This window comes from Salvelinus alpinus, chromosome 18 (assembly GCF_045679555.1).
Source record: "Salvelinus alpinus chromosome 18, SLU_Salpinus.1, whole genome shotgun sequence".
Classification (NCBI taxonomy): domain Eukaryota; kingdom Metazoa; phylum Chordata; class Actinopteri; order Salmoniformes; family Salmonidae; genus Salvelinus; species Salvelinus alpinus.
Genome location: NC_092103.1, coordinates 25,029,235 through 25,051,264, shown reverse-complemented (window position 1 = coordinate 25,051,264; position 22,030 = coordinate 25,029,235). Strand labels below are relative to the sequence as shown.

At 42.3% G+C, this 22,030-nt stretch overlaps 1 protein-coding gene across 1 annotated transcript in view; it reads left to right on the top strand.

The window, feature by feature from the left end:
* LOC139544057 (collagen alpha-1(I) chain-like) overlaps positions 1–22,030 on the top strand; it is a 138,791-nt gene that overhangs the window by 41,908 nt on the left and 74,853 nt on the right. Inside the window, exons 2-6 of the mRNA XM_071350759.1 lie at positions 5,517–5,661; positions 7,284–7,442; positions 8,962–9,154; positions 13,570–13,704; positions 14,335–14,421. Of these exons, the coding sequence (XP_071206860.1) occupies positions 5,517–5,661; positions 7,284–7,442; positions 8,962–9,154; positions 13,570–13,704; positions 14,335–14,421 (719 nt within the window). The remainder of the gene's footprint in view (positions 1–5,516; positions 5,662–7,283; positions 7,443–8,961; positions 9,155–13,569; positions 13,705–14,334; positions 14,422–22,030) is intronic.

The window sequence follows — 22,030 nt, the reverse complement described above, 5'->3', positions numbered from 1 at the left end:
TGTTTTACTATTTCAATATTATGTTGAATTGTCACGATCGTGTGGAGAGACGGACCAAGGCGCAGCGTGATAGTGATACATCTTCTCTTTATTAACGAAGATGAAAGAACACGACACGAAACACTTTAACAAACTAACAAAAAACGATCGTGAAGCTAATACAAACTACGTGCACACATGCAACATAGACATAGACAATTACCCACAAACACCTAAAGCCTATGGCTACCTTAAATATGGCTCCCAATCAGAGACAACAATAACCAGCTGTCTCTGATTGAGAACCAAATCAGGCAACCATAGACTTTCCTAAACACCTACACTCAACCATAGACTTACCTAGACACATACACTCAACACAAACCCATACACTACAACCAACACCCCCTATACCATATAATCACCCAAAACACACACATACCCCATGTCACACCCTGACCTAACTAAAATAATAAAGAAAACAAATAATACTAAGGCCAGGGCGTGACATGAATAAATAATCAAAAGCAAAGTCTGATTTCTATTAAACATGGAATAAACAGTGGTGGATGCCAATTACTTTTGTCAGTTCCATGTTATTTCAGAGAAAAGTTGTGCATTCTTTGTTTTTTGTGGAGGGGTACCAACAAATTTGAGCACGTCTGTGTGTGTGTATATATACACTGCTCAAAAACATAAAGGGAACACTTAAACAACACAATGTAACTCCAAGTCAATCACACTTCTGTGAAATCAAACTGTCCACTTAGGAAGCAACACTGATTGATAATAAATTTCACATGCTGTTGTGGAAATGGAATAGACAACAGGTGGAAATTATAGGCAATTAGCAAGACACCCCCAATAAAGGAGTGGTTCTGCAGGTGGTGACCACAGACCACTTCTCAGTTCCTATGCTTCCTGGCTGATGTTTTGGTCACTTTTGAATGCTGGCGGTGCTTTCACCCTAGTGCTAGCATGAGACGGAGTCTACAACCCACACAAGTGGCTCAGGTAGTGCAGCTCATCCAGGATGGCACATCAATGCGAGCTGTGGCAAGAAGGTTTGCTGTGTCTGTCAGCGTAGTGTCCAGAGCATGGAGGCGCTACCAGGAGACAGGCCAGTACATCAGGAGACGTGGAGGAGGCCGTAGGAGGGCAACAACCCAGCAGCAGGACCGCTACCTCCGCCTTTGTGCAAGGAGGAGCATGAGGAGCACTGCCAGAGCCCTGCAAAATGACCTCCAGCAGGCCACAAATGTGCATGTGTCTGCTCAAACGGTCAGAAACAGACTCCATGAGGGTGGTATGAGGGCCCGACGTCCACAGGTGGGGGTTGTGCAGGACGTTTGGCATTTGCCAGAGAACACCAAGATTGGCAAATTCGCCACTGGCGCCCTGTGCTCTTCACAGATGAAAGCAGGTTCACACTGAGCACGTGACAGACGTGACAGAGTCTGGAGACGCCGTGGAGAACGTTCTGCTGTTTGCAACATCCTCCAGCATGACCGGTTTGGCGGTGGGTCAGTCATGGTGTGGGGTGGCATTTCTTTGGGGGGCCGCACAGCCCTCCATGTGCTCGCCAGAGGTAGCCTGACTGCCATTAGGTACCGAGATGAGATCCTCAGACCCCTTGTGAGACCATATGCTGGTGCGGTTGGCCCTGGGTTCCTCCTAATGCAAGACAATGCTAGACCTCATGTGGCTGGAGTGTGTCAGCAGTTCCTGTAAGAGGAAGGCATTGATGCTATGGACTGGCCCGCCCGTTCCCCAGACCTGAATCCAATTGAGCACATCTGGGACATCATGTCTCGCTCCATCCACCAACGCCACATTGCACCACAGACTGTCCAGGAGTTGGCAGATGCTTTAGTCCAGGTCTGGGAGGAGATCCCTCAGGAGACCATCCGCCACCTCATCAGGAGCATGCCCAGGCGTTGTAGGGAGGTCATACAGGCACGTGGAGGCCACACACACTACTGAGCCTCATTTTGACTTGTTTTAAGGACATTACATCAAAGTTGGATCAGCCTATAGTGTGGTTTTCCACTTTAATTTTGAGTGTGACTCCAAATCCAGACCTCCATGGGTTGATAAATTTGATTTCCATTGATAATTTTTGTGTGATTTTGTTGTCAGCACATTCAACTATGTAAAGAAAAAAGTATTTAATAAGAATATTTCATTCATTCAGATCTAGGATGTGTTATTTTAGTGGTGTTCCCTTTATTTTTTTGAGCAGTGTATATATATAGTAGCAGTCAAAAGGTTGGACACACCATTCAAGGGTTTTTCTTTATTTTTACTATTAAATACATTATAGAATAATAGTGAAGATTTCAATACTATGAAATAACACATATGGAATCATGTAGTTACCAAAAAAGAGTTAAACAAATAAATATATATTTTAGATTCTTCAAAGTAGCCACCCTTTGCCTTGATGACAGCTTTGCACACTTGGCATTCTCTCAACCAGCTTCATGAGGAATGCTTTTCCAACAGTCTTGAAGGAGTTCCCACATATGCTGAGCACTTGTTGGCTGCTTTTCCTTCACTCTGCGGTCCAACTCATCTCAAACCATCTTAATTGGGTTGAGGTCAGGTGATTCTGTAGGCCAGGTCATCTGATGCAGCACTCCATCACTCTCTTTCTTGGTCAAATAGCCCTTACACAGCCTGGAGGTATGTTGGATCATTGTCCTGTTGAAAAACAAATGATAGTCCTACTAAGCGCAAACCAGATGGGATGGCATATCGCTGCAGAATGCTGTGGTAGCCATGCTGGTTAAGTGTGCCTTGAATTCTAAATAAAGCACTGACAGTGTCACCAGCAAAGCACCCCCACACCATCACACCTCCTCCTCCATGCTCCATGGTGGGAACCACACATGCGAAGATCATCTGTTCACCTACTCTGTGTCAGACAGACACGGCGGTTGGAACTAAAAATCTCACATTTCCACCAGTCTAATGTTCATTGCTCGTGTTTCTTGGCCCAAGCAAGTCTCTTATTATTATTGGTGTCCTTTAGTAATGGTTTCTTTGCAGCAATTTGACCATGAAGGCCTGATTCACGCAGTCTCCTCTGAGCAGTTGATGTTTAGATGTGTCTGTTACTTGAACTCTGTGAAGCATTTATTTGAGCTGCAATTTCTGAGGCTGGTAACTCTAATGAACTTATCCTCTGCAGCAGAGGTAACTCCGGGTCTTCCTTTCCTGTGGCGGTCCTCATGAGAACCAGTTTTTGCGACAACACAAAGTTCTTGAAATGTTCTGGATTGACTGACCTTCATGTCTTAAAGTAATGATGGACTGTCGTTTCTCTTTGATTATTTGAGCTGTTATTTCCATAATATAGACTTGGTATTTTACCAAATAGGGTTTTCTTCTGTATACCACCCCTACCTTGTCACAACACAACTGATTGACTCAAACGCATTAAGAAGTAAAGAAATTCCTCAAATCAACTTTTAACAAGGCACACCTGTTAATTGAAATGCATTCCAGGTGACTACCTCATGAAGCTGGTTGAGAGAATGCCAAGAGTGTGCAAAGCTGTCAGCAAGGCAAAGGGTGTCTACTTTGAAGAATTTCATATAAAATATATTTTTATTTGTTTAAAACTTTTTGGTTTACTACATGATTCTATGTGTTATTTCATAGTTTCGATGTCTTCACTATTATTCTACAATGTAGAAAATAATAAAAATAAAGAAAAACCCTTGAATGAGTAGGTGTGTCCAAACTTTTGAATGGTACTGTATATATATGTATATCAAGGCCCAAGGCGAGACCCAAATGCAGACACAGGAGGCAGATGGTTGGAGTCTTACAATGCTTATTAATCTAAAGGGGTGGGCAAGAGAATGGTCGTGGACAGGCAAAAAGGTCAAAACCAGATCAGAGTCCAGGAGGTACAGAGTGGCAGACAGTGTCACGCCCTGACCTTAGAGTTCCTTATTATTTTCTATGTTTGGTTAGGTCAGGGTGTGACATGGGTGGGAAAGTCTATGTTTTCTATTTCTTTGTTTTTGGCCGTGTGTGTTTCCCAATCAGAGGCAGCTGTCTATCGTTGTCTCTGATTAGGGATCATACATAAGTTGTCATTTTCCTTTTGGGTTTTGTGGGATCTTGTTTTCTGTTTCGTGTTTTCTGCCTGACAGAACTGTGCGCTTTCGTTTTCACGTTTGTTATTTTGTTTGAGTGTTTTTGAAATAAAAGAATCATGAACACTTTCCACGCTGCGCTTTGGTCCACTCTTCCTTCTACCAACGAGAGCTGTAACAGACAGGCTCATGGTGAAGACAGGCAGAATGGTCAGGCAGACGGGTACAAAGTTCAGAAACAGGCAAGGGTCAAAACCGGGAGGACTAGAAAAAGGAGAATGCAAAAAGCAGGAGAACGGGGGAAAATGCTGGTTGACTTGGAAACATGCAAGACGAACTGGCACAGAGAGACAGGAAACACAGGGATAAATACACTGGGGAAAATAAGCAACACTTGGAGGGGATGGAGACAATCACAAGGATCAGGGTGTGACAATGTATATGTTCTTTTCATTTTTTTTTTTTTTACTAAAACCACCCACGGGCCGGATTGGACCCTGTAAGTAGGCTATGTTTGACACCCCTGCTCTAAGAGCAGCTCCCCTTCCATGGAAACAAGCCCTGTGGCGGTATGAAGCATGTTCACTGTGGTTAAACCATTGAAGTCTATGTTAAGTGCTGCTATTACAATCCTGACTTACCTCTGCTGTTCTCTCCTTCCTGCTTCTTACAGGGGAAGGTTAGTTCAGTCTAGGCTAATTGATTTGCCTGCCTGCAGTACCTGCTGTGCTAAAGTACTGCCTGTTTGTCTAATTGGCCTCAAGCCCTCCTCATCTTAGATAGTGTAGTTCCCAGGTGACCTTAGAATAAGGCCAGGCACAGCAGGTTACAGCCCAATCAATACACAACAATACATGTCTTTCAATGCTGACTTAAGTCATTTTCTCCACCATTGATCAACTGTTGTATTCATAACCCTTAGGAGGGGCTCCTCAACCCTCAACAACAGCCCATAGACCCCACCATGGCATGTTACACAAACAGAAAAATGGAAGGAAGACCAAAAGAATGGAGGGCACTATGGTACACACTAGAGCACCACCATTTTGAAACTATTGGTATTTGTTCCAGCCCTCAACAGTCCAGAAGGAATGGTTCCCAAAATAGTTTATACCAATTTAGTATATTAAATGATGGGCAAAGTGGATGGAATGAGGTGGCTGTTTTTGACCCTCTTTTCACAGAAAATGAAGCTTACTGTGTGGAACATTATGGTCAGAAGTCCATTGAGAGGGGTACAAGGAGTTTCTTTTCACAGGGTGATCTTCAGAATGGTAGCTCAGTGTTACAGAGGAGTGGATTGAGGTCTGCCTCCATAATACAACAGAATTGTTATCTGTCTGTTAGTTGACAGTTAAGGCTTGAACCCCGACATGGCTGCTCACGACTTTATTTCACTGTGTGTCTGTCCTTTCTTTCTCTCCACAGAGGTGAACCTTCTAGAGGAGCTCTCGCTGCAGGTGTCCAACAGCAGCAATGCCTCCATGTCTCTGGATGCTCTGAGGTGTCCGGTGCTGCAGGTGGGACAGTACTCCACCCTGTCCCTGCCCCTTGCACAACTCTTCACTGACGGGTAAATCCCCCCCCCCCCCACACACACACACACACAGTCATGGCCAAAAGTTTTGAGAATGACACAAATATTAATTTCCACAAAGTTTGCTGCATCAGTGTCTTTAAATATTTTTGTCAGATGTTACTATGGAATACAGAAGTATAATTATAAGCATTTCATAAGTGTCAAAGGCTTTTATTGACAATTACATGAAGTTGATGCAAAGCGTCAATATTTGCAGTGTTGACCCTACTTTTTCAAGACCTCTGTAATCTGCCCCGGCATGCCGTCAACTAACTTCTGGGCCACATCCTGACTGATGGCAGCCCATTCTTGCATTATCAATGCTTGGAGTTTGTCAGAATTTGTGGGGTTTTGTTTGTCCACCCACCTCTTGAGGATTGACCACAAGTTCTCAATGGGATTAAGGTCTGGGGAGTTTCCTGGCCATGGACCCAAAATATTGATGTTTTGTTCCCCGAGCCACTTATTTATCACTTTTGCCTTATTGCAAGGTGCTCCATCATGCTGGAAAAGGCATTGTTCGTCACCAAACTGTTCCTGGATGGTTGGGAGAAGTTGCTCTTGGAGGATGTGTTGGTACCATTCTTTATTCATGGCTGTGTTCTTAGGCAAAATTGTGAGTGAGCCCACTCCCTTGGCTGAGAAGCAACCCCACACATGAATGGTCTCAGGATGCTTTACTGTTGGCATGACACAGGACTGATGGTAGCGCTCACCTTGTCTTCTCCGGACAAGCTTTTTTCCAGATTCCCCAAACAATCGGAAAGGGGATTCATCAGAGAAAATGACTTTACCCCAGTCCTCAGCAGTCCAATCCCTGTACCTTTAGCAGAATATCAGTCTGTCCCTGATGTTTTTCCTGGAGAGAAGTGGCTTCTTTGCTGCCCTTCTTAACATCAGGCCATCCTCCAAAAGTCTTCGCCTCACTGTGCGTGCAGATGCACTCACACCTGCCTGCTGCCATTCCTGAGCAAGCTCTGTACTGGTGGTGCCCCGATCCCGCAGCTGAATCAACTTTAGGAGACGGTCCTGGCGCTTGCTGGACATTCTTGGGCGCCCTGAAGCCTTCTTCACAACAATTGAACCGCTCTCCTTGAAGTTCTTGATGATCCGATAAATGGTTGATTTAGGTGCAATCTTACTGGCAGCAATATCCTTGCCTGTGAAGCCCTTTTTTTGCAAAGCAATGATGACGGCACGTGTTTCCTTGCAGGTAACCATGGATGACAGAGGAAGAACAATGATTCCAAGCACCACTCTCCTTTTGAAGCTTCCAGTCTGTTATTCGAACTCAATCAGCATGACAGAGTGATCTCCAGTCTTGTCCTCGTCAACACTCACACCTGTGTTAACGAGAGAATCACTGACATGATGTCAGCTGGTCCTTTTGTGGGATTTTTTGGGATTCAGTTCATTTGCATGGTAAAGAGGGACTTTGCAATTAATTGCAATTCATCTGATCACTCTTCATAACATTCTGGAGTTTATGCAAATTGCTATCATACAAACTGAGGCAGCAGACTTTGTGAAAATTTATATTTGTGTCATTCTCAAAACTTTTGGCCACGACTGTACACACAGAGACTGACACTGTGTACCGGCATTGTGTTGTACAGGTTTGCAGATGAGTTCAGTCTGTTGGTGCAGTTACGAAGCCCACAGCGAGACGAACGCAGCGTGCTCACCCTGCTCAGCCATGACAGCCACATCCTGCTGCAACTACGCATCAGCGCATACACACTCACCTTCATCAGCACGCAACAGCGCCACTACGAGTGAGTCTGTGTGTCTGTGTATGTCTATCTGCCCATCTGTGGTGATTTTGCAAATACAGGCTTTTTTTTTAGGTCTCAGGTAGATGTAATTAAAAAAAATATATAATAATTGGTTTTAATCTATTACCTATGTTAATTTGTCACAAATTAACCTTAAACTTTTGTTTAAATTTTTCCAATTTATGTTTTTTTGTTCATTTTCCAAAGCATTTTATTTCTGGATTTCACTGTTTTGAATTGACAAGGCAGTTGTCCCACACCCTGACTTTGACCTTCTGCTATGTATTTCAATAACAAACATTTTGATAATTTGAAAATAGTTAATGTACCTGTTTAAAAAAAAAAGTTAAATAAATGAAAGCTATGTACTTTTTAATGTTCATAAGCACTAAAAATATATTTTGTTTTACGAAATACAGTTGTCCCACAGTTTTACGTCATCACCATCACACTGAATAAAGTGATCAATTGTAGTATTTATCAACATTTTACAAATCAATTCACCCAAGAACTGGGAAGTGACAGTGGCGAACAAGGATATGAGGTAGAGAGTACGTGATATTATATCTCTACCTCCAAGAAAAGTACATTTGAATTTGTCAAGATAAGAGAATATTTTATTTTGTGTCCTTACCGTCTGTAATGAAGATTTACAGGTTATTACCACCATAAAGTGTAAAATGGGTATACCCCTCCCTGCTCAGTACTGCTTATTACTTAATATTTTACTGTGTTTGTAGCAATGCATTTGACCATTACCCTGTAATACACAGTAATTACCACCACAATCTACACATTTGTTAAAAAATATATTTAAACAGTAAATAAATATCACACTCCTGTCTTTAGGTGTAAAGCACTTACTTATTCTCAATATAACTACTTAAAAATGATAAATACATAACAATTTCAACAAGTAACTATATTGTTTATGGTAGCCTCAGTGCAGGTTTACAAGCACAAGAAGCAAACAGTCATATGTATTCAATAAGGAATTCAAATCATATTTTCTAAATAAACCAGGTAAACCAAAATGAGAAAAGTATTTATGTTGCTAAAAGTATTTTTCAAGAAACTAAATATTTTTTCTAAATAAGACATGACAAAAGGGCCCATTTTTGCAAAATCGTGTGTGTATGTTGACTGAGGGTGAAACGATTCAAGGGCTGTTTTTCTAAAGCCTACTGGCAGGTTGCTTGTTCCTCTCTTCTTAAGCCACAGTGGATTTTAAGCAATACATCACTGTTAGACAGACTTAAGACTTGGCCAGAAGATGGACAGAGTCATTTTGTTGCCTTGGTACTTGTATAGTGCATGAAATTTACAGCTGATATTTGAGGTGTGACTATATTTGAATCTCAACACTGTCTTGGAAGTGAAGCTTTTAGAGGGCCAACATGCACCACACACTTCACATTATTGCCAAAACAGCACATAACAGAGACATGCACTTCCTTCTCAATAATGTTTGTCATACTGTATGACATCACCCATTACATTGTTTTGACCCGATTCCCAGGTTCCCGGTCAGTGGTCTGTCTGACGGCCAGTGGCACCACGTAGCTGTGAGTGTGTCATCTGTTAGGCTGGCGCTGTATGTGGACTGTGCCCTGGTGGAAAGTGTGGACTGGGTGTACCAGGGTATGGGCATCACCCCTGAAGGCCTACTATTGTTGGGAGGGATCATAGAGGGCTTCGAGACACCCTTTGAGGTAAGTACTGGATTTACCGTTCCACCTCTTTATTTCCTCTCCTTTCTCTTCTTTTTCCTCCTCTCCTCTCCAGTTCCGTTCTCTTTTCCTCTGTCGTCTCCTCTCCTTTTCTCTCCTCTCCTCTGTTCTCCTCTCCTCTTCTCTCCTCTCTCCTCTGTTCTCCTCCCCTCTTTTCTCCTCTCCCCCTCTCCTCTTTTCTCCTTTCCTTTCCTCTACTCTCTCCACTCCTCTCCTCCCTTCTCCTGCATGTTTCCATACAAGAGGATGTATTTGCCTAAATCATCATGCAACATACCAGCAACACATTATGCAACATAGACTATACAGCTTCATCTCCTGCTGTTCAGAGTGACTCAATAACTGAGTGCCCTCAGTGACCCAATGGTGGGTCATTTATCATAGAAGATCAGTACCGGTCTGCAGGATGTAGGTGCTGTCAAACCTTGTAGCCAAAAAACACTGTGAATCAGCACACTGTAAAGGAACCCAATGGTCTAGCAACCCCCTACCCAACCTGTAAGGGAGGTTTAGGGGGGTGAGATGGGATGGGGGCTCCTCTCATTGCCCTGACCCCACCAACTGCCCCCATTCCCCAAGACACATGAAGACATCCCTGTGCTGTCCATAGCAGAAGCCAGCAGCCAGAGCCAGTGTTTATGAAGGATGCGTGTTAGAGCGTACAGAATGAGTGCAGAGCGGGAAGGGGGGGGGTGAGCAGGACAGGACAGACAGCAGGCAGCATCTGGCTTTGTGCTCAGCTCATTCCAGAGCCAAGATTGATTCTCCATCGCCTTCTCTCCCACAGCGACAGGTCTTTATGACAACCCCTCCGAGGATTAAGCTTCCTCTCTGAGGTGGTAACAGTCTCCTCCCGCCAGGTTCCTCTTTACTGGAACTTTAGCACACCTCCATTTTTCACCTTAACGGTCATCCACTTCAGGACAACTAAGGGAGGAAAACACCTTCCCCTGTCTGTTTTAAGTGTTTATTGTCAGTTGATCCATTTCCTTTCTCTACAGTTACAGCACAATAAAGACTGATATAGATGAGGCCTTTGCTAATGGGTTTTCGTGAAGGTTAAGCAGGCTTTAAAACCAGTTTTAAATGGTTTGTTGTTCCTCCACAGAGGAAAGGTAGGCATTTGTCCAGACAGTTCCTTTAGGTCTGTGAATATATATACTGAAAACAATATAGAATCACAACATGCAACAATTTAGAAGATTTTACAGTTCATATAAGGAAATCAGTCAATGTAAATAAATTCATTAGGCCCTAATCTATGGATTTCACATGACTGGGAATAAAGATACAGTTGAAGTCGGAAGTTTACATACACCTGAGCCAAATACATTTAAACTCAGTTTTTCACAAATCCTGATGTTTAATCGTAGTAAAAATTCCCTGACTTAGGTCAGTTAGGTTTACCACCTTATTTTAAGAATGTGAAATGTCAGAATAATAGTAGAGAGAATTATTTATTTCAGCTTTTATTTCTTTCATCACATTCTCAGTGGGTCAGCAGTTTACATACACTCAATTAGTATTTGGTAGCATTGTCTTTAAATTGTTCAACTTGGGTCAAACGTTTCGGGTAGCCTTCCACAAGCTTCCCACAATAAGTTGGGTGAATTTTGGCCCATTCCTCCTGACAGAGAGCTGGTGTAACTGAGTCAGGTTGGTAGGCCTCCTTGCTCGCACATGCTTTTTCAGTTCTGCCCACACATTTTCTATTGGATTGAGGTCAGGGCTTTGTGATGGCCACTCCAATACCATGACTTTGTTGTCCTTAAGCCGTTTTGCCACAACTTTGGAAGTATGCTTGGGGTCATTGTCCATTTGGAAGACCCATTTGCGACCAGGCTTTAACTTCCTGACTGATGTCTTGACATGTTGCTTCAATATATCCACATAATTGTTCTTCCTCTTGATGTCATCTATTTTGTGAAGTGCACCAGTCCCTCCTACAGAAAGCACCTTCACAACATGATGCTGCCACCCCCGTGCTTCACGGTTGGGATTGTGTTCTTCGGCTTGCAAGCCTCCCCCTTTTTCCTCCAAACATAATGATGGTCATTATGGCCAAACAGTTTTATTTTTGTATCATCAGACCAGAGGACAATTCTCCAAAAAGTACGATCTTTGTCGTTTTACTGTGGATATAGATACTTTTGTACCTGTGTCCTCAAGCATCTTTACAAGGTCCTTTGCTGTTGTTCTGGGATTGATTTGCACTTTTCGCACCAAAGTACGTTCATCTCTAGGAGACAGAACACGTCTCCTTCCTGAGCGGTATGACGGCTGCGTGGTCCCGTGGTGTTTATACTTGTACTATTGTTTGTACAAATGAACGTGATACCTTCAGGCGTTTGGAAATTGCTCCCAAGGATGAACCAGACTTCCTTGGCTGATTTCCTTTGATTTTCCCATGATGTCAAGCAAAGAGGCACTGAGTTTGAAGGTAGGCCTTGAAATACATCCACAGGTACACCTCCTATTGACTCAAATAATGTCAATTAGCCTATCAGAATCTTCTAAAGCCATGACATAATTTTCTGGAATTTTCCAAGCTGTTTAAAGGCACAGTCAACTAAGTGTATGTAAACTTCTGACCCACTGAAATTGTGATACCGTGAATTTTAAGTGAAATAATCTGTCTGTAAACAATTGTTTGAAAAATGACTTGTGTCATGCACAAAGTAGATGTCCTAACCGACTTACCAAAACTATAGTTTGTTAACAAGAAGTTTGTGGACTGGTTGAAAAACAATTTTTTATGACTCCAACCTGAGTGTATGTAAACTTCCGACTTCAATTGTACATCTCTTGGTCACAGATATAGTACCTTTAAAAAAATGGTAGGGGCATGAAACAGAAAACCAGTCATTATTTGGTGTGACCACCATTTGCCTCATGTAGCGCGACACATCTCCTTCGGGAGAGTGGATCAGGCTGTTGATTGTGGCCTGTGGAATGTTGTCTCACTACTTGTCAACGGCTGTGCGAAGTTGCTGGATATTGGCGGGAACTAGAACACACTGTTATACACGTTGAACCAGCCATCTCATGGGTGAGATGGGTGAGATGTCTGGTGAGTATTCAGACCATGGAATAACTGGGACATTTTCAGCTTCCAGGAAATGTGTACCGATCCTTGTGACATGGGGCCGTGTATTATGCTGAAACATGAGGGGATGGCGGCGGATGAATGGCATGACAATGGGCCTCAGGACCTTGTCACTGTATCTCTGTGCACCCATCCCATACTACAAGAGCATTCGTCTACTGAAAGACAGAGCTCTGACACAGACAGACAGACAGGAATGCCCTTGAATCCACTGGCATGTCGGAAGAGAATTTCATTGATTTTAGAAGATGAAATAAGGATGGATGATGAAGGAGCAGGTTGTGATAGTGTATGAGACAGAGAGAGTGTTACTGTTTAGTGGATGGAAAAGTTAAAAGGATAGTTCACCTAGATTCCAAAATTACTTACAAAACCAAAGCATGGGCTGCATCTTACCTTGTCCATAGACTACTTACAGGACAAGGAAACCAATATATTCTGTAATTTCGGTGAACTGTCCCATTAATGCACCATGAGCTTTAGACGGAGAGCCTTAGCGAGCCCAGTGCCCTACCAGGACCCTCTCCAACACACTCAGACACTCAGATGTATACATTTTAATTTCTACATGTATTCATTAAGCCATTCTTCATTTGGACACACAAGTTTAATTATGACACATTAGGACCAAAAAGAGAGAGGTGGGGAAACAGTATACTGTGTGCTGTATTTCTCTCTATCTCTCTTTCTCTCTCAATTTTATTTTAGCTATAGCTAAAGCACAGATACATTTGCATTTTACACTGTAACACGTTTACATTCTTCAAAAAAGACGAATGATGTCTGGTGCTCTTTGTCTGCGGCAAAGGGAGCGATCTTTCTGTTTACGTAAAATGCTACACATTTAATCACACACACAGACCCTCACACACGCTAACACACACAGACCCTCACACACGCTAACACACACAGACCCTCACACACGCTAACACACAGAGACCCTCACACACGCTAACACACAGAGACCCTCACACACGCTAACACACAGAGACCCTCACACACGCTAACACACAGAGACCCTCACACACGCTAACACACACAGACCCTCACACACGCTAACACACACAGACCCTCACACACGCTAACACACACACTTCTAAACATAGCTTGGGGAGTAGAACGCTGGCTGGTGTAGATAAATGTATGTAGAGGTCTCTAAAGTCTGTCTGTCCATCATATTTGTCTCAGTGTCTCAGAGGCCCTGACTGAGGAATGGTCCTCTGGGTATTCTGTCTGAACATTGTGACCTCTGGGGGTCAGGTGAGTGTGTTTGACGGCTCTGTCTCCACAGGGCCAATTCCGACAGCTGACGTTCCTGATGGGCGACACAGATGCCGGCCACCATCACTGCACTCTTCATCCTGCCCAGTGTGGGGGGGCCGGGTTCAAGTCCCCCCGCTCCCCACGTACCAACCACGCACTGGAGGTACGCTGCAGCTCTCAACAACATTAGACTGATCCAAACTAACGTTTAGACCATGTTTAAATGACACAGAAAAACATTCAAACAATGTTATGCTGACCCAAAATAATGGTTACACAACATAAAGAGAGGGAGAGGGGGGACGCTTAGGAAAGATTGAGGTCATGTTCTAGTGGTTTGTGCCACTGCATTGACTCCAAATGGTACAAATAATAGTCTTAGGTAGTATGAGTACTATATACAAGTGCATAGAATGAAAGCCCTGGCACGGGGGCTCTGTGTTTATGGTCGAAGTACTGTAGTGTGCTGGAGATAAAAGGGCCAGGTGTCTGTCAGAGTGCTGTGTGCAGACACACAGACTCCAGGAGTTAAGACCCTGTCGACAGACTCCCTGTACAGTACAGCACCCTGTGATAATAGCTACCAATAGAGAATCAACAAGACTGGCACTCCTCTTGTGGTTTGATCCAGTCTGGTAAATTTCATTACTCTGAGTGGTTGCTTCCCAAATCACACCCTATGGTCTCTAGTCAAAAGTAGTGCACTATAAAGGCGATTTGAGACGTAACCAGGGCTTTTTTTTGTTCATTAGTTTTGCGCTGTACTGTTTTAATTCCCTCTCTTTCCACTCAGAAGCTCCTGCTGTCCTCAAATGACCTGGTGGACCTGCTAGAGAGATCCAAGGACTCCTCTTTCTTGGATGTGCAAGTGGGGAAGACTGTGAGTATAAAGGTCTATCTGATTCAAGGGGAATCCCAAATCTAGCTGAATGTAATTGTTCTTTATTTAACCAGGAAAATACCCTTGTGGTAAGAAACCTTTCTTGTAAAGGGGGACGTGGCATATGCTCTGTTTCTACCTGCCATGATTTAGACAGAAACAGCCCTTTGACTGGATTCACAGATGAAGTGCTTCTCTTGAGCTTGGTCTGGCACAGGATGGACTCCTTGTTGCATTACCGTGATACATATTGTGGGTTAAAACCTCTTGAAGCTAGGGGGCAGAATTTTTATGTTTGGAAAAAATAACATTCCCAAAGTAAGCTGCCTATTTCTCAGGCCCAGATGCTAGAATATGCATATAATTGACAGATTAGGATAGAAAACACTCTAAAGTTTCCAAAACTGTCAAAATATTGTCTGTGAGTATAACAGAACTGATTTCGAAACCTGAGGAAATCCAACCCGGAAGTGTCTCTTATTTGGAAAAATCCCTGTTCCATTGCCTGCCTTTCCTCCATTTAAAGGGATATCAACCAGATTCCTTTTCCAATGGCTTCCTCAGGGTGTGAACAGTCTTTAGACATAGTTTCAAGCTTTTATTCTGAAGAATGAGATTTATCAAAACGCGTCAGTGGATAGACGGATGTCCTTCCATTAGTTCATGCGCGCGAAAGTTGTAGCTCAACATCTCTGTTATTGAATAGTTTACCGTCCGGTTGAAATATTATCGATTATTTATGTTAATAACAACCTGAGGATTGATTATAAAAAACGTTTGACATGTTTCTACTAACTTTACGGATACTATTTGGAATTTTCGTCTGCCCTTCATGACTGCTCGAGCCTGTTGATTTCTGAACATAACGCACCAACCAAATGGAGGTTTTTGATATAAAAATAATCGTTATCGAACAAAAGGAACATTTATTGTGTAACTGGGAGTCTCGTGAGTGCAAACATCCAAAGATCATCAAACGTAAGCGATTAATTTTATTGCTTTTCTGGCTTTCGTGACCAATCTACATTGCTGCTAGCTGTTCGTAATGTTTTGTCTAGTGATCGATAAACTCACAAACGCTTGGATTGCTTTCGCTGTAAAGCATATTTTAAAAATCTGACACGATAGGTAGATTAACAACAAGCTAAGCTGTGTTTTGGTATATTTCACTTGTGATTTCATGAAAATAAATTTTTTTAGTAATTTTTTTTTAATTTGGCGCTCTGCAATTCAGCGGTTGTTTACGAAAATGATCCCGTTAAAGGGATCCGTGCGCCAAGAGGTTTTTAATCAAGGAAACTGACCAGAAGTATAGGCCCTGCAAGGTGTAGATTTAAGTGATAATGTGTTTGGAGGATATATTGGCACGGGTGTTTTTAGGCCCGAGATGGGTTACCAACATATTCAAATAATGATTGACATATTTCATTAAAAACTTTATTTTGATGAATTTGTTCATACTATTTCATCCTTCCACAAGATAAAGTCCCGAAACAAATCTAGGGTTGCTACCCAAGCCGGGTTGGTCATTCATTCTATTGGTCGGTTGCCCAGTCGTTCAGTCTTTTTGTTCTGTGGACGCAACCCAGTCGTTCGTTCTAAATGTTCCATTGCCATACTGGCTGGAAACGTTCTTATGCCTTGCTTGCTAGCTAGCCAACTACGGCTAACTTACAGTCACGTCAAACAGTGCAGACAGAATAACAACAGTAGCTGCATTTGTTTAAGGTGTTTTCTGGTGACATTTATTTAGATACATCCATAACAATGAGCTAATGAGGCGTGATTTCGCCTGGCATAGAAAATATTCTCTCTCGTCAGGACACTGTTGTTCAGAGGAGCTAGCCAACAACACAGCTGACACAATCACTTCAAATTGAAGCTGGAAAGACTGCAAACTAGCTGCACTTCATTTCGTTTTACCTTTTTTTTCAATTGACATATATATCCATAAAAATTCTGCCAGCTAATTCATGATTTCGACTGGTTGAGAAAAGCTGCCTGCCTCTTTCTCTCGTCCTGACTCACAAACCCTACACGTTTATTACCATGGTTGGAGATCGAATTTGAATATTGAAACAATGTTGCAAATGTTGGAGAGACAGACAGCGAGGTTTAAACAAATCTCCACTGATGAAAACTAAATGTTAGTCTAGAAGAAATGTGAGATAATGTCTAGAGGTTTTTTGTAGTGGAGATCAAGTTTAAAACTTCCCTGCCTGGGCTGATGAGACAGTGGATTGCGCAGTCAGATGGAACAGAGGAAATAAACATTTTAACGTCATAGATTTAGCCGTTGGTAATTTGTCGAATAGACACCGGCTGGAATGCGCTTTTAACCAATCAGCATTCAGGATTAGACCCACCCGTTGTATAATCTAGAATAGTCCCCAATTGCAGCCACAGCCAGTGACATGCAGACAACAGAGAAGGGACCTGCCCTGGTTTTTCATTAGTCCCAATATAAAACACCACTGATCTGTTCTGTTTTGTTCCATCATAAACAGGGAGGACTATGATTAATTGGCATTGTGGACCTGAGACCCCAACCAACCCTTTGGCTGACCACTGTGTGTGTGTGTGTGTGTGTGTGTGTGTGTGTGTGTGTGTGTGTGTGTGTGTGTGTGTGTGTGTGTGTGTGTGTGTGTGTGTGTGTGTGTGTGTGTGTGTGTGTGTGCGTGCATTTTGAGATTGTAAGCACACTTAGATCGTAATATTATGATGAATAGCAAATGCCTCAGGGGGGCAAATTAAATGTGAATATATGGGCACACAAGGAGCTCTTATCTCAATAATTAATCTTACATACACAAACTTCCTCAATTATTTTCACTTGGAGCCTGAGAATTATATCACAACTATGTGATAATATTACTTATCATGATATATCTTGATGCTGTTTTTGATTAACGTGTAACGTCTCAGGTGTGTTTAGTTTCTTATAATAAATAAACGTATTCCTGAAATAATGGTAGTATTTGGCAGCATTCTAAACTGATATGGAAACACAGTCAATGTTTCTATACACAATAGTAAAAGCACAGCAAGCACAGCAAGCACAGAATTTTGCACTATATGCAAATGTATGCATTCTTCAAACGGATACATTTCATCTGCAAGTCTTTACACATGGATAAGGGAGTGACTTATCTTCCTCTCGAACAAGGTTTCCCGGATAAAAAAATATCATGACAGGCCTGATGGAAACAGAACATTTGTTGGAATACTTTCCCCAATGTCGACAAAACAAAATACGCTATACGAGGTGGGATCATTTTATTTCAGAAAAGTGAATAATGCGAGAAATGTTGGTGGAAACGCTTTTATGCGCAAATATTGATATAATAACCATCAAATCGAAGTAAATTAAGTCACGTGATGGCATGTTGTGTGGTCCTCCCATAAAGCATGCAGTTTATTAGGCTACAGATGAAATAAATTAAGATAAACTTCACAGGGTGGTGAAAGTGCAAGATGAGCTTGATGCTCGTTTCCAATATGGAGGGTCTTATTCTGGTGACATGATCATCAATGATTGGCTGCCGTTTGACAAATATAAATATTCCATAATAATGATCTCATGTAGGCTATTCCCGTACTGAATCTGCGAGCTTTTGGCTAGAGCGCACGTGTCAATACCAGAGGGGGCACACTCACTGTATAACGCAACATTTTGTGTGAGAAAACCATCAGAGTTAAAAATGTGATGGAAACCCATTTAACTGGTATGTTTTATTCAGTACATGGGAATTTAACCGCAACAGGTATTTTTATGTGCACTACAACGTCATGCACAGCCTTTTATCCACAAGTCTATTTGATGGAAACACATCTCTGGTGGGAAAATGCGCATATTGTTTTTATGCCGATTTTAGAATATTCCAATTGGATGGAAACCTGCTTCTGAGAATAAACTTTTAAAACATTTTATATCATGCCATGCCCTGTGTCCACCCACTGCACCCAGCACTAACTAATGTCAGCAGCACAGTGTTACGATACCAACTACATCCACTACAGTTCCTCTGCTCTGTTGGCTCTACTAGATGGAAAGGAACTTCTTAGGCAGTGCATGATGAAGGCTCCAGTCCTGAGACCTGACACAGACTGAGTCCAACTATCAACTGGCACCCTATTCCCTATTCAGTATAGTACACTCGTTTTGTCCTGAGCCTTATGGCCACAGAGCTCTTGTCAAAAGTAGTGCACTATGTAGGGAATAGGGTGTCATTTGAGATACAGCCCACATAACCTGAATGTGTTTTTCTTTGACCAAGGTCTGCTCTCTCTGCTCTTTGAAGCCGAGGCCTCTGTGGTCTGTGGTTGTCGGGCCCTGTTGTTGCTGTTCCTGACTTTGATGCATTTTCCGTCTGGGACCTCAGCTCCCTTGACAGGTGCTCCGTGTAGTGCCATGGCACTCGAGTAGTTAATCATCAACTCCCACAATGCACCCCAAAGATATGAAACACTTCTGGACGTCAGAGTCCTTAGGTAAAGACATCATTACTAAAGCCAAAGCAATGGGTTTTAACATTAGCTGATGGTTTTGAACCCTCATAACCAGGGGCGAAAATCTGATATCAACCTTGGAGGGGACAATTACATTACATTTTCTCAAGAGCAATTCCTGAGGGGGACACCAAAAGTAGTGCTGTAACACATAGCCTACGTTGTAATATGTTAAATGTATATTGAGGAACCATAATTCCTACAACTGAATAATTGATAGGTACAGTAGTTAACTGAAGGGTTTAACCAACTTGTTCAAATGTTTAAATCATTATAATACTACTACTAATAATAGTTATAGCAGTGCTCCTTACCAGTCCAGTATGTATGCAGGTATTCGTACTTACAACTAGCAATATCAAGAAAGGCCAGTAGGTAGCAATGGTACTGTACACTGTATGGGTGTAGTTTTCATAAATACAATGAACATGGTGTGATCTCATCTAAAATAATCTCCATTGAGAACCATCACAAAGTTAGTCTCCGTATTGAATTGACCTTTTAATTTGACTTTTTCTGATACATTTATATAGTCATTAAATGTGCCACTGGCCTGAGTCTACTACAATATCTTTACAAGAACAAAAAGCTTAAAATAAGTACAGTTCTAAAAGCAAAATAACTACCTTAATGAAAAACCCAAATAAATCAAACAAAATATCCTTCAGTCAGTGTCTCAACTCTTCAAACAGCAGCTATGGACAAGTATGTCGCACAAAGTATGCAATTTTAAATAAAATAACATGAAATAAATAATTTGTAAGTGTACTGTCATGTACTAAAAACTACTCTCCTCTAGGCTGCTTAGTACCCGCTCATACTGCCCTAGCACAGCTCTAATAGCAGTATTCCGCACAGTCCACCTTGTTGGACATAGGGGTTTCCGGGTGGGCAGATGTGTTTCTTTGGACGTGGCAATTGATTCAAACATGCTCTTAAACTTTCCTGACTGGCCATAGAGGACACCTAACTGATGGACCCAAGAAAGGGAATCCCGGATCAGTGGGGAGGCTGAGCAGCCAGCCTGTGTAATCAGATTTACACAGTGTGCTCCACAATGGACATAGAGGGCTAATGGCTGCTGCCTTCTCACAATTGCCTGTGCACCTGTGTATTTTCCTGCCATGTTTGAGGCACCATCGTAACTCTGCCCACGTAAGCCAGACATGGGCAAATTGAGCCTCAACAACACTTCAGTTGCCACTTTCGCAATGCCCTCGCCTGTTGTCTCCGACACCCTGTATAGCCCAATAAACTCCTCGTGAGGGACAAGGTCATGGTCAACATAATGCAAAAAGACACTCTCCTGTTCAGCACCAGAGACATCTTGAGTACCATCAACAATTAATGAAAATTGTACAATCGGAAGAGACCTAATCTCAGCTGCAATGCCTCGAATGATTGTAATGGCCATGATGTTCAGAATTTCATTCTGTGCTTTGGGGCCTCTTGAAACGTCAACACTCTGTTGGCAAGAGTTTGCGGTTCAAAAATTGTGGGTGTGGCTGATATGGTTTTGTGCCATCACTGAGGTAACTGGACAATGCTGTGCCACTGTCCCCTATACTGGTGCTGCTGGCAACAAGGGTGACACCTGGTCCTGCCGTGGCTGTGACATTGTTCTCTGAAGTCTCTCTCCCTGGCTCTTTCCCTTTCACCACCCTCACTGACTCAGTCTGTCTCCTAGAAAAGAAATAAGGTGTTTGCCGTACTCCTAACTACCGGTACCCAAAACTACACAATTAATCACAACAGCAATACCATTGCCATAAACAAATCTTAGTTTAGTCATCAGTTTAAGTTGAGAGCGGGGGTATCCATGGCATTTTCCAATTATGTCCCTATTTTACAAGTTAAAAAAATTGAGAACCTTTCATAATGTTGCCAAACAAAGACTCAACAAACTTACCTGAGACTCCCTGTCCCTGCCTATCTGTCCCCAGCTCTGCTGTCTGTGTGCCATCTGTTGCCTGCTCTGCCATCTGTTGCCTGCTCTCCCTAATGACATCATTGTGAAACATTCCATTAGCATTTCACTTCTTTCTTATGAACATTTTATCAACTCGTCTTTGAGATATTAGGCTACTAGAGTTCTTACTTTGCGTTTTGGTGTACTGAAAAATACTCTGATGTCCGTCTTTTTACTTTTTTCTGCCATTTTTCTACCTGGCTGTGGCTGGCCGGTCTAGCTGCACACACACACATTTACACAACATATGCTACAACCTTTTCTAATTTTAATATAGTTTGTTTCATATTGGCTGGCTTCCAACAATAGCTGAATTTGTAAAGCTAGCGAGCACCAATTCCGTTTCTGTGGTGTTTGCTATAATCAAAAAAAAAAAAAGGTGAAATAAAATAAATTTTAAAAAGTTCACTAGCGACAATTTAGCTTTTGCAACGAGACCATTAAATATATTTAAGACAATGGTATAAGAGAGTGTAGTTCTGTTCAGTTTGGACTTCAGTTTATCGCTAACCTTATCACAGGGACTTTGAAGCACTACAGCTGCATGCTGATCTTGGAATAAACTAACGATAGCAAAGATTCCATCTTTGACGACGCCACATTAATGGAATAGGTACTAGCTAGCTTGTTAATGTTTGCTTTAGTTTGCGCGCTAGCTCTGCAAATTCAGCTAGTGTGTGAACCCTGCCAACATAAAAATGTAAACATTGCTATGGCGCGATTGACTGGATTAACCTCACGTCAGTTACGTACATGTGCCTTTCAGACAGTAGATACGAACCCTCTATTACCTTGCCAGCTAAAGAACTGGCAGTGGATCAAACCATTGTGAGGCAAAGGGCGGGGTGGTCGCAATCTTTTGAAACTTAAAAAGGCGCTATTAAGTGTCTATAATCAGCACAACTGCTTTCATTGCGTATTATTAATATTATTGAAATTACATAGTTATGTTTACAGTGATAGATTGGGGGGGACAAATCATATTTTTCCCAGGATGGGGGGGTCGTGTCCCCCCCGTCCCCCCTGGGATTTCCGCCTATGCTCATAACCCAAGCTCCAGAACTCTCAACACCAGCTAATGTCAGTTTGAGAATTGGACTGCACTGAATTTCCCATTTGTGTGCGTTATTA